The following is a 13,081-nucleotide window of genomic DNA, read 5'->3' as shown; positions in this document are numbered from 1 at the left end:
AAAAGCAGCTTACTTGCTTGGCACCCCATTCACGACCATCGACTACCACTTTCTCCACCAACCATGCACAGTGGCAGCAGTGTACATCATTTACAAAATGCATGCACTGCAACAACTCACCAAGGCTCTTTCCAGTGTTAGGAAAACAAAGTCGTTAAGCGAATTGGAATTGCATTGGCAAACACTACAAATAAGCTTCAAGTTTTTAATTTAAGCTTTCCGTGCCTGGAAGTATAAAACCTATAGTTAGTTTCATGCTGGACAATGGTGTTTGTGGGGGTTAGTTATGTTCCAACTGTGTATCTATTGTACTAAGAGGGGGCTACTACATGAAGAATAAATAAAAGGCATAAGTATGTAGGCGTTGCTTACCAACTGGAGCTTTGAACGGTAGTGAAGCTTTTATGTTTTACTTTAGCTAATTTGAATTCGATTTATTGTCACATGTCCTGAGGTAAAGTGAAAAGTATTGTCCTGCGTACAGTCCAGACAGTTTATTCCATACATGAAAAAAAATATAGGACATGCAGAAGTACACAATGTAAATACATAGGCACAGGCATTGAGTAAGCATACAGTGTAGTACTACTCAGTAGAGAAGGTGCGAAGAGATCAGTTCAGTCCATAAGAGGATCATTCAGGAGTCTGACAACAGCAGGGAAGTAGCTGTTTTTGAATCTGTTAGCGTGTGTTCCCATACATTTGTATCTCCTGCCCGATGGAAGAGGTTTGAAGAGAGAATAACCCGGGTGGGAGAAGTGTTCGATGATGCTGCCCACTTTCCTAAGGCAGCGGGAGGTGTCGACAGAGTCAATGGATAGTTGCAAGTGAAGATAGATAGTGAGAGAAAATGCAACACTCACAGCTCTGCCAGAAGCAGTTTGTTTAGAAAGCTAGAGAGGGAACATCTCTCTTAGCTTTGCTAGAAGAAAAGCCATACCCAGAGTAATGATTAAGAAAACAAGTGCAGAGATTTGAAGAGTAGCTAGTTAAGGAAATAGGGAAATGAAGAGAAGTTCCCAAGAAGTCAAGGTTAAAGGTAGAACTGTTCACTGAAGAGAGTTGAGAATGCCACAAAGATATCTGAAGTGATTTTCAGGTTTTGAGATTTTATTATAGCCCATGGAAAGAGAGTTGAACTATATACATCAGTGGCTGGATCTCGGAGTTTACGTAAAAGCAGTTAAGACACCAGAAACCTAAAATGTCATGGAGCAATATTCTGGACTGGATACATTGATAATAGAGTAATTTGCAAACCCAACTGAATTTTGGAAAAAAAACTTTGAAGGAAAGACATTGAGAGAGAAGATTTTAAGGCAGCCTTTTGGGAGGACTGTTTGGAAACTCTCATGTGACAATCATCGGGAGGGTTGGGGGTTGGATGGATTCTGGAGAGAAAACCACAGACACCAACTTGGGTTCAGAGCGGAGTGAGTGTATTTGACCACAGCCAATTTGTGTTAAGAGGGACTGTGTTAATAGGACCATTGTCGCTTAAGATATACTTCATAAGCAGTGTTAAACTTGAAATCAGTGTTATTTGTTAAGCTAAGGAAGTATAAAGGAGTATTATAGTATAATCCAATGTTTCCATATTTGATGGATATTTTTTGATTGTTGTTAACACTAATTAGCTGTCCAGTGACTGTTCCTTCATATTAAGAAAATAAAAGTTACAGTCTTTTGAGTCAGAGTTCCATTCTGGGATCTTCCCATCCAGTTATATCAACTGGGATCGTAACAACAGCACCATCCAAACCCATGACTTATACCAGCAAGAAGAACAAGAGCAGCAGATGCATGGGAACATCACTATCTGCTCCTATTTAATCTGGAAGCCTTCCTGTTCTTTGTTGGACTGCAAGCAAGTTGTCAGGCAACGGGACTCCAAATTTAAAACACCCAAGCAGCTGCTCACCACCCTGCTCTTCAAATCATTTCTCCCAAGACTGCTTTCCGAAAAGCTTCACCCCAGCATCTGATCAAAAGCATGATCCCAGTTTCCTAGCTATTCTGAGCATGAGCTCACTGCTCAGGGGGTTTCCTTTGCCCATCTGCTAGCTTCACAGTGCAGGTAGCTGCACTTTAACTTCACTGAGCTGACACTGCTTCGTGCTGCTGTGGAGATTGGGGCTCAGAAACCTGTGGGGAGCAATCAACCTGGTGCTGCACGTGCTCCAGACTAATCTCATGTCCACTGCTCACCACAGACTGCTGTTTACTGTCCATGTACTGCAGACTTTTTAAAGCTTCCAACAGGGCCAACCTCTGTTCTTAGGTAGGGTCTAATATGTCAACCCTTGGTACACTCTGTACCTTAAATGCTAAAATCTCCAGTCAACCCAGAGGTACTAACTCACAATGGCGCCACATCAAAAACACAGGCAACAATCCAAAAATATAGTTTCCCTCAGAACAGTCATCCAAAGTCTGCACAAGTGATGTAAAAATCAATATAAAAAGAATTTCTACATTAAATGTTCTTTAAAATTAAATTTAAAGCAAACTCTTGCTTTTGCCACATTTGCATCTATACGCGTATCAAATTTTACATGGGCAAAAATAAATGCTACATATCTAAAAATATGTTTTACACAAATATCATGTGTTATGCAAACAGAAACAATCACAAAAGCTCATGCACGGTATTGTTGCCTGGATCTGAAACGGATATATTTAGCTTTGCATGATCATCCTGTGAATATACAAAGCTCCACTGCAGTAATTTTTCAATTGTGTGGCTTTGTTTATAAAGAAAACTATCAGAACAGCTCACAGCACACTGCCATTGAAAATTAACTTTCTAAACAACATCTTAATAATCTGGCTAAATACCAAGATGATCCCAGAGACTTCCCTGATTAGAAATCATCCCACAAGATTCTTGTTATTAGATGCAAAACAAAGTCTAACCTGAAGGAATGGATCGCTAATTCCAGATACATCGTGTTCTGGTGAGTAACCAGACATAATTAGGTTTTTCAGGATTCGAACAAGCTGAGGAACAAGCTAGAAAAGTAAAAATATACAACTCAGAATCAAATATTAACTACATTCAGATACGTTTTGCATCAACAAAATCCTTTGTGAACAATGGAATACGTGAAACTACCCGAACAACCAGTGTTCTAAAGAAGAAAGAACCGAATGGAAAAATAAAATGTGTAATTTTATTTTACAGAGTTTAATGCCATTAAGCATATCATTTCACCTCCCCATTTGGAAAGCAACTTTTACTATTCCTACTGAGCATATTTAAAAATATTTTGTGCACCTCAGATTTTAAATGTTCCCTTCAGAGAGAGTTAACTTCATTAAATTAATCTTCAAAAAAATCACTTTTCCAACGTCATGCAGTGTGCAATTTTCATTAAATTCAGAATGTTATCTTACCTTTTCATTCTAAAACCATGCAGCATTTGCAATGAGAGATGAATAAGAAAATTAAGTACTTGTTAGAATACAAACAAACATACTCGAAAAAGAATTAAGTCTGGCAATTAACAGTGTATATTTTTATTTGTTTTTTTAAGGCCAGAGTTATCCACAAAGACTCAAATCTTCAATAAACTCCCCTCTCCCACAACTAAGGTATTTGAGACCCATGCCTTAAAAAGATCAAAAATATGCATTTATTTTCATTAAACATAACTGAGTCAATTATTTGATAATCATCAATATAAATTTCTCACTATTCAGTCTGTTAGATGCAGGTTTTGTGATTAAGAATCCTGAGATTCTGAAATCAAATCTCAATTAGAGGCACGAATCAAACGCATGATGATAGGATTAAAAAGGCTCAAACTATTTTGGTTAATCTGAAATTTTTGCAATCACAATTTGGAGTATTGATTCTGATTGCTAAAATTGAAAGACCGCTCTTCAAGTGAATCTACAGATTCACTTCAAAGAAGCGTTACTATTCATTTGGCTCAATCATTCAAATTTCTGCAAAATGAAAAAGTGTGAAGTTACAATTTGCATTTATACAGCATCTTCAACATAGAAAAAAAAAGGTACTGCTCTCACTTGGAAAATTCTGTTGAAGGGAAAGACTCTCCTAAATTTCCAACATATTTTGAGGAGAGAAAACTGCCAGATTTCACTTATTAATGTGTCAGCCTAGATTTAGTTGGTAGAATTCTTGCCAGAAGGTTGTTAAGTTCAAGCTCTGCCTAAAACCTCACCACAGTGCAAAACTTGAAGGAGCGCTGTGTTGTTGGCATTGTCTTCCGCACAAGACCTTAAAACCAACATTCCAGCTTCGCTCTCAGGTGAGCAAAAAAATCATGGCATTGGTTTGGTCAAAGGGAGTTCTACTTTATGTCCTAGCTAATGTTCATCCTGCACTATCGCTAAAAATAAATCTGGTCATCACATCATTTCCGGTTTTTGGAGCTTTGTGCACAAATCACTGCTGTTTCCGACATTACAACCGTGAAATTCACTTATTTTGCGATAAAATGTTTCAGGACAGAGACCATAAAAGGTTGTATATAAAAATGTTGGTCATTCTTTTCTCCTAATTGACCAAGTGTGGTTATGACCCCTTGTTCTGATTTTCTGAAGTATTAGTTTCTCCATACTTGCCCTATTAATTACTTTACTTAAGCACTTTGATTCAAATGTTCTTTAATCTAACAAAAAAAGTTTATCCAATTGACCTTCATAAAATTTAAACCCATATTTGGTAAGGGGAATCTGGGTGGCACCCCTTCAAGAATCAATATCTTTTCTTGTATCAAACAATCTCAAGGTTGTCAATCCCATGCATTTTGTTCCCTGCAATTAATCTCATACATAGCAACGACCTTCTGAAAGTCCGTATAGACAAATTGCCATAGACATTCACCTAACCACATGACGGTGACCTCCTCAAAAACATTTGACAAGATAATTAAGACATAACCCACCCATCACAAATCCAATCTATTCTGATCAACTCATACTTGTCCAAGTATGGAGAAACACCATCCCTGATGAGAGATTCCAATAATTTCCCTACAATTGATGCTAAACTGGCATTTTTGTAGTAATCTGGTTTCACCAAGTGACAATAAAAATTCTTTAATCGAAGGGCGTGATTCATGAGCCCAGAGTACCTGGGAACATTACTAACCCATCTGTAATTGCTTCAGATTTAAACACCTGATTTCTGGAGATCTGTACCATTACAATTTTAAAATCCAAATCCTCCACACCGCACATATCAAACAACTTGAATTGTTTAGATTTCCTTGTAATGTTAGTCATTTGCCCATTTTCTTACTGTCTTCATTTGTCTTTAACGGGCACACATTCTCCATCAACGGAATTATAAAAGCATTTGTTGTTAGCTTTGATATTCCTAATTTTCCATATACCGTTACCAATTTTTTTTGTAGTCTTTGGTTCATTTTTATGCTGGTTTCTCTAGCAGCATTATTCAGCGATTAAGTTAATTTGGGTTATATTGTTCCTTAAACAAACAGTTCTCTTGCTAATTCAAAGTGTCATTTTAAAAAACGTTCAGAGATATTCAAAAAGGGAGGAGGAATAGCCTAAAAATTAGTTTTTTCCCCACAAAATATTCCACAGTACCATCCGTGTTTTAAGTCAATGCATTACATTTTAAAGCAGTTTTTAAAATATAAGAATTTGAACCATGAGAAGCATAGAAGATACTTAGATACTCAACCTTTTATGCAAGCCATTTCATCTCTTCAAGGGGCAGCGGCTACCACCTTGAAAACCTACTTTTTCATGGTTAATTAAAATGCAGGGCCTGTGTCATCCCAAAATAAATGATAGAGCTACTAAGATGACAGAAAATGTGTTTGACTGCAATTCCAGGGGGAATTAAAATTCAATCACTTGCATAATACTGCAATAAGCTCACATTTAATTCTTTGTTCAAACCAAACATTTCTTGGTAACTATCACAAACAAAAAAATCCAGTGCTGCCTATGTGATTCAAGGATGCAATATATTTGCTTTCCACTAACCTAGCTATAAATTTATTTCATTCCAAGGAGATATGAGACACGTACGTGTATAAACATTCAGGCTAATTTGCTACCACATATTACACATGATAATTAATGTAGTTAAAAAGATGAGTTACTTACTTTCCTGAAGTGTGCCAACATGTCAGGACTGCGTTCACACATTTCTGTGAGTAGAACAACAGATGTGTGAAGGACACCTGGAATTGAAGAGGGTGTGGGGTTGTTGGAGTGATAGAAAAGTATTATACGTAGAAATTCAAATGTTAAAGTTTGTGCATAAACAGTTCAGAACGTACTCTGGATTAAATACTAACTGCATTACAACCACAGGTCGTTGAACTTATATTGAACCAATTTGTTTGGGTCTTTCATTCACAAAATTTGAGCAATGTTTAGCGCTGGTCAAGGTTAATGAAGTTAAAATTCGGAAAGAGAACATTAACTCAGTTGGCTGGACAGTTAGTTTGTTATGCAGAGTGAGGCCAGCAGCGCAGGTTCAAATTCCGTATCGGCTGAGGTTAATCATGAAGTCCGATCTTCTCAACCTTGCCTATCGCCTGAGATGTTGTGATCCTCAGGCTAAATCACCACAGGTCAACTCTCCGCCTCAAAAGCGGAAAGCAGCGTATGATCTGGGACGATGGATTGGATTGGATTTGGTTTAGTCACGTGTGCCGAGGTACAGTGAAAAGTATTTTTCTGCGAGCAGATCATTAAGTACATGAAAAGAAAATACATAATAGGGCAACACAAGGTGCACAATGTAACTATATAAACACCGTAAGAAGTCTTCCAACACCAGGTAAAAGTCCAACAGGTTTGTTTCAAACACTAGCTCAAATACTGCTCCTTCCTCAGGTGAATGATAGGCATGTTCCAGAAACATATCCAGGAACATAGAACATAGAACATAGAACACTACAGCGCAGTACGGGCCCTTCGGCCCTCGATGTTGCGCCGACCTGTGAAACCATCTGAAGCCTATCTGACCTACACTATTCCATTTTCATCCATGTCTATCCAGTGACCACTTAAATGCCCTTAAAGTTGGCGAGTCTACTACTGTTGCAGGCAGGGCATTCCACACCCCTACTACTCTCTGAGTAAAGAAACTGCCTCTGACATCTGTCCTAAATCTCTCACCCCTCAATTTAAAGCTATGTCCCCTCGTGTTGGTCATCACCATCCGAGGAAAAAGACTCTCACTGTCCACCCTATCTAACCCTCTGACTATCTTATATGTCTCTATTAAGTCACCTCTCAGCCTTCTCCTCTCTAACGAAAACAACCTCAATTCCCTGAGCCTTTCCTCGTAAGACCTTCCCTCCATACCAGGCAACATCCTAGTAACTCTCCTCTGAACCCTTTCCAAAGCTTCCACATCCTTCCTATAATGTGGTGACCAGAACTGCACGCAGTACTCCAGGTGTGGCCGCACCAGAGTTATGTACAGCTGCAGCATGACCCTGTGGTTCCGAAACTCAATCCCCCTGCTTATAAAGGCTAGCACACCATATGCCTTCTTAACAGCCCTATTAACCTGGGTGGCAACTTTCAAGGATTTATGTACCTGGATGCCGAGATCCCTCTGTTCATCTACACTACCAAGAATCTTGCCATTAGCCCAGTACTCTGCATTCCTGTTACTCCTTCCAAAGTGAACCACCTCACACTTTTCCGCATTAAACTCCATCTGCCACCTCTCAGCCCAGCTCTGCAGCTTATCTATGTCCCTCTGTATCCTATAACATCCTTCAGCACTATCCACAACTCCACCGACCTTCGTGTCATCTGCAAATTTACTAACCCATCCTTCTACACCCTCTTCCAGGTCATTTATAAAAATGACAAACAGCAGTGGCCCCAAAACAGATCCTTGCGGTACACCACTAGTAACTGAACTCCAGGATGAACATTTGCCATCAACCACCACTCTCTGTCTTCTTTCAGCTAGCCAATTACTGATCCAAACCGCTAAATCACCTTCAATTCCATACTTCCTTATTTTCTGCAATAGCCTACCGTGGGGAACCTTATCAAACGCCTTACTGAAATCCATATACACCACATCAACAGCTTTACCCTGATCCACCTGTTTGGTCACCTTCTCAAAAAACTCAATAAGGTTTGTGAGACATGACCTACCCTTCACAAAACCGTGTTGAGTATCGCTAATCAACTTGTTCTTTTCAAGATGATTATAAACCCTATCTCTTATAACCTTTTCCAACATTTTACCCACAACCGAAGTAAGGCTCACAGGTCTATAATTACCAGGGTTGTCTCTACTCCCCTTCTTGAACAAGGGGACAACATTTGCTATCCTCCAGTCTTCCGGCACTATTCCTGTCGACAAAGACGACATAAATATCAAGGACAAAGGCTCTGCAATCTCCTCCCTGGCTTCCCAGAGAATCCTAGGATAAATCCCATCTGGCCCAGGGGACTTATCTATTTTGACATTTTCTAAAATTGCTAACACCTCCTCCTTTTGAACCTCAATTCCATCTAGCCTGGTCGACTGAACCTGAGTGTTCTCCTCGACAACATTGTCTTTCTCCAGTGTAAACACTGACGAAAAATATCCATTTAATGCTTCCCCTATCTCCTCTGATTCCACACACAACTTTCCACTACTATCCTTGATTGGCCCTAATCTTACTCGAGTCATTCTTTTGTTCCTGATATACCTATAGAAAGCCTCTTGAAGAACATACCTCTTCATTCACCTGAGGAAGGAGCAGTGCTCCGAAAGCTAGTGTTTGAAACAAACCTGTTGGGACTTTAACCTGGTGTTGTATGACTTCTTACTGTGCTCACCCCAGTCCAATGCCAGCATCTCCACATCATACATAAACACGGGCATCGGGTGAAGCATACAGGGGTGTAGTGTTAATGAGGTCAGTCCATAAGAGGGTCGTTTAGGAGTCTGGTAACAGCGGGAAAGCAGCTGTTTTTGAGTCTGTTCGTGTGTGTTCTCAGACTTTTGTATCTCCTGCCCGATGGAAGAAGTTGGATGAGTGAGTAAGCTGGGTGGGAGGGGGTCTTTGATTATGCTGCCTGCTTTCCCCAGGTAGCGGGAGGTGTAGTTGGAGTCAATGGATGGGAGACAGGTTTGTGTGATGGACTGGGCTGTGTTCACGACTCTCTGAAGTTTCTTGCGGTCCTGGGCCGAGCAGTTGCCATACCAGGCTGTGATGCAACCAGATAGGATACTTTCTATGGTGCATCTGTAAAAGTTGGTTTCTATGGTGGATCTGTAAAAGTTAGTAAGACTTAATGTGGACATGCCGAATTTCCTTAGTTTGCTGAGGCAGTATAGGCACTGTTGTACTTTCTTGGCGGTAGCATCGACGTGGGTGGGCCAGGTCAGATTTTTGGAGATGTGTACCCCGAGGAATTTGAAACTGCTAATCATCTCCACCTGGGCCTCATGGATGCTGACAGTGGTGTGTACAGTACTTTGCTTCCTGAAGTCAATGACCAGCTCTTTAGTTTTGCTGGCATTGAGGGTTAGATTGTTGACGCTGCACCACTCCACTAGGTTATCTCCCTCTTGTATTCTGACTCGACGTTATTCAAGATCCGACCCACTATGGCCGTATCGTCAGCAAACTTGCAGATGGAGTTGGAACCAAATTTTGCCACACAGTCGTGTGTGTGTACATGGAGTATAGTAGGGGGCTCAGAATGCAGCCTTGTGGGGCGTATTGTGGAGAAGGTGTTGTTGTTTATTCTTACTGATTGTGGTCTGTGGGTCAGAAAGTCGAAGATCCAGTTTCAGAGTGAGGAGTTTTGATATGAGCTTGACTGGGATTATGTGTTGAAGGCGGAGCTATAGTCAATAAATAGGAGTCTGATGTAGGAGTCCTTGTTGTTGAGATGCTCAAGGGATGAGTGTGGGGCCAGGGAGATGACGTCTGCTGTGGACTGGTTGCAGCGGTATGCGAATTGCAGTGGATCAAGGCGTTCTGGTAGTATGGAGGTGATGCGCTTCATGACCAACCTCTCGAAGCACTTCATTACGACTGATGTCAGGGCCACCGGATGGTAGGCATTGAGGCACGTTGCCTGGTTCTTCTTTGACACCGGTATGATGGTGGTCTTCTTGAAGCAGGTGGGGACCCAAGTGGAGTGGGGACAGGTGAAAGATGACAGCAAACATCTGCCAGCTGGTCTGCGCAGGCTCTGAGTGCACGACCAGTGATCCCGCCCGGACGCGTCACCTTCCGAGGGTACACTTTCAGGAAGGCCAATCTGACTTTGGAAGCTGTGATGGTGGATATGGGTGTGTTGTGGGCTGCTGGGGCACTTGACAGTGAATCGTTAGTTTCCTGCTCGAACCGAGCATAGGAATTCATCGAGTTCATTGGGGAGAGGTGCGCTGCTGCTGGATTTACTGCTCGGCTTCGCTTTGTAGCCCGTTATGTTATTTAGGCCTTGCCACAACTGTCGAGTGTCTGTAACGCTACTCTGTGACTCTAGCTTGGTCTGATATTCTCTCTTGGCATCTCTGATAGCTTGGCAGAGGTCATACCTGGATATCGTGTATAGGTCAGGGTCGCCCGACTTGAACACCTCAGGCCTGTTCTTCGGTAGGGAGTCAATTTTGCCATTGAACCATGATTTCCAAGTGGGGAATGTATGTACTGCTTTGTTTGGCACGCAGTCGTCCACACATTTGCTGGTGAAGTCTGACGGTGGTGGCATACTCATTTAAGTTGGTCGCGGAGTTCTTAAATATGGACCAGTCCACTGTCTCTTAAGCAGTCACATAGGAGCTCTTCTGTTTCCTCGGACTAGCACTGCACGCCGTCCTTAGCTGGATTCTCCCACCCGAGTTTCTGTTTGTATGCCGGGAGAAGGAGCACTGTCATCTGGTCTGATTTTCCAAAGTGTGGTCGGGGGATGGCACCCTTGATTTTTGGTCCCCTGGTGGGACAGGCGATGTGCTGGTGACTTTACTTATTTAACTTAGATTTTCCCTTCAGGCACCAGTGTCAGTAAACAAATCCAGGCTGTGTACCACATGGTTACACAGAGATACGGTCTCTTTATTTTACCTTAACATTAGGGCAGCACAGTGGCAGTGGCAAGCATTGTTGCCTAAGAGCGCCAGGGACCCGGGTTTAATTCCGGCCTTGGATGACAGTCTGAGAGAAGTTTGCACTTTCTCCCCACATCTGCGTGGATTTCCTCCAGGTGCTCCGGTTTCCTCCCGCAGTCCGAAGATGTGCAGGTTAGATGGATTGGCCAGGCTAAAATTGCCCCTCAAGTGTCCAATGGTATGCAGGTTAGGTGAGGTTACGGGAATAGGGTGGGGTAGTGGGCCTAGGTAGGGTACTCTTTCAGAGGGTGGGTGCACACTCGATGGGCCTGTAGCAATTCTATGGTTCTATTCGACGGTTCTAATTCTGCCTTACTATCACTCACAGCACTCCCCTCTATCGCAATCAATATTTTCTGGATGAACCATCATTATGGACAAAAACTATTAACTTAGAAATAAATGTGGAACTATTTTCTGTTGTGAGTCCAAGATCAATTAAAAAGAACCTCATTTCCTATTAGAGGGGTGAGACTTCAGACCCAGTAGAATTAAAGGACAGTACAACCTAGTGGTCGAAAGCTCTCTTTATAATCAAACGGTGCCAAAGTGAGATAAAATACTTGGTTATGGAAAAATCTAGTTCCTTTTTCCAATAGGACATCAGGGGGAACCAACACAGTGAGACTTAAACATAGTCTGTACTTAACTGTGTATCTGGAAAATACAAATTTCCCAGTGAAAAATTATGCATGGATTTAAGTTATAAAATAGGATATGAACTGTTATCTTAAAGGAATCTTAATGGGGAGCACTTGAGAACAAAGGAACATCCATTTACGTTTAAAAAAAATTGCAAGCAGCTGCTATTCCAGGTTCGGGAGGATAAGGATTGCGGTTGATTGTTTATCGGTGCATACAGTTTTATAGGTTGGATTGTTTAATAACCTGAATCACCTACATATTGAAATTTAATTTGCAAGCTGGCTGACATGGCACTCATCCTGTTAAAGTAATGTGGTGATATTTCATTCCAGGTCTAACGTATTAGAAAACAACTCAAATTGACTACTGAAATAAAATATTTCTGCTTACTTTTCAGCAATAGACCACAAGAAATAGCAGAATTAGGCCACTAGGTCTAGATATAGATATAGAACAGTACAGCACAGAACAGGCCCTTCGGCCCTCGATGTTGTGCCGAGCAATGATCACCCTACTCAAGTCAACGTATCCACCCTATACCAGTAACCCAACAACCCCCCCCCCCCCCCTCATTAACCTTATTTTTTAGGACACTAAGGGCAATTTAACATAGCCAATCCACCTAACCCGCACATCTTTGGACTGTGGGAGGAAACCGGAGCACCCGGAGGAAACCCACGCACACACGGGGAGGACGTGCAGACTCCGCACAGACAGTGACCCAGCCGGGAATCGAACCTGGGACCCTGGAGCTGTGAAGCATTTATGCTAACCACCATGCTGCCCCAAAGGTCTAATCCAGTCTGCTCCGCCATTCAATCATGGCTGATATTTTTCTTATCTCCATTCTCCTGCCTTCTCCCCATAACCCCTGATCCCCTTACTGATCAAAGGACACTCAGTGATTTGTGTTCCACAGCCTTCTGCGGCAAAGAATTCCACAGATTCACCACCCTCTGGCTGAAGAAATTCCTCCTCATCTGTTTTAAAGGATTGTCCCTTTAGTCTGAGATTGTCTCTTCTGCTTCTAGTTTTTCCTAGAAGTGGAAACATCCTCTCCATGTCCATCTATCCAGGCCTCGCAGTATCTTGTAAGTTTCAATACGATCCACCCTCACCCTACTAAAGTCCAACGAGTACAGACCCAGAGTCCTCAACCGTTCCTCGTACGACAAGCTCTTCATTCCAGGGACCATTCTTGTGAACCTCCTCTGGACCCTTTCCAAGGCCAGCACAACATCCTTCCTTAGATAAGGGGCCCAAAACTGCTCACAATATTCCAAATGGGGTCTGACCAGAGTCTTATATAGCCTCAGAAGTACATCGCTGGTCTTGTAC

At 41.8% G+C, this 13,081-nt stretch overlaps 1 protein-coding gene across 5 annotated transcripts in view; it reads right to left on the bottom strand.

Annotated features, from left to right (window-relative positions):
* ap1g1 (adaptor related protein complex 1 subunit gamma 1) overlaps positions 1 to 13,081 on the bottom strand; it is a 168,512-nt gene that overhangs the window by 86,917 nt on the left and 68,514 nt on the right. For 4 of the 5 annotated variants that reach the window (XM_038806532.1, XM_038806534.1, XM_038806538.1 and 1 more), the window contains exons 6-8: positions 6,112 to 6,188; positions 3,397 to 3,405; positions 2,917 to 3,012 (exon numbers count right to left, since the gene is read on the bottom strand). In XM_038806532.1, coding sequence (XP_038662460.1) covers positions 2,917 to 3,012; positions 3,397 to 3,405; positions 6,112 to 6,188 — 182 coding nt within the window. The remainder of the gene's footprint in view (positions 1 to 2,916; positions 3,013 to 3,396; positions 3,406 to 6,111; positions 6,189 to 13,081) is intronic. The other variant, XM_038806533.1, reaches the window with a different exon arrangement.

Source organism: Scyliorhinus canicula, chromosome 9 (genome assembly GCF_902713615.1).
Source record: "Scyliorhinus canicula chromosome 9, sScyCan1.1, whole genome shotgun sequence".
In the NCBI taxonomy this organism is placed as follows: Eukaryota; Metazoa; Chordata; class Chondrichthyes; order Carcharhiniformes; family Scyliorhinidae; genus Scyliorhinus; species Scyliorhinus canicula.
Note: the sequence above shows the minus strand (reverse complement) of the source record. Positions and strands in the feature narration are given on the sequence as shown.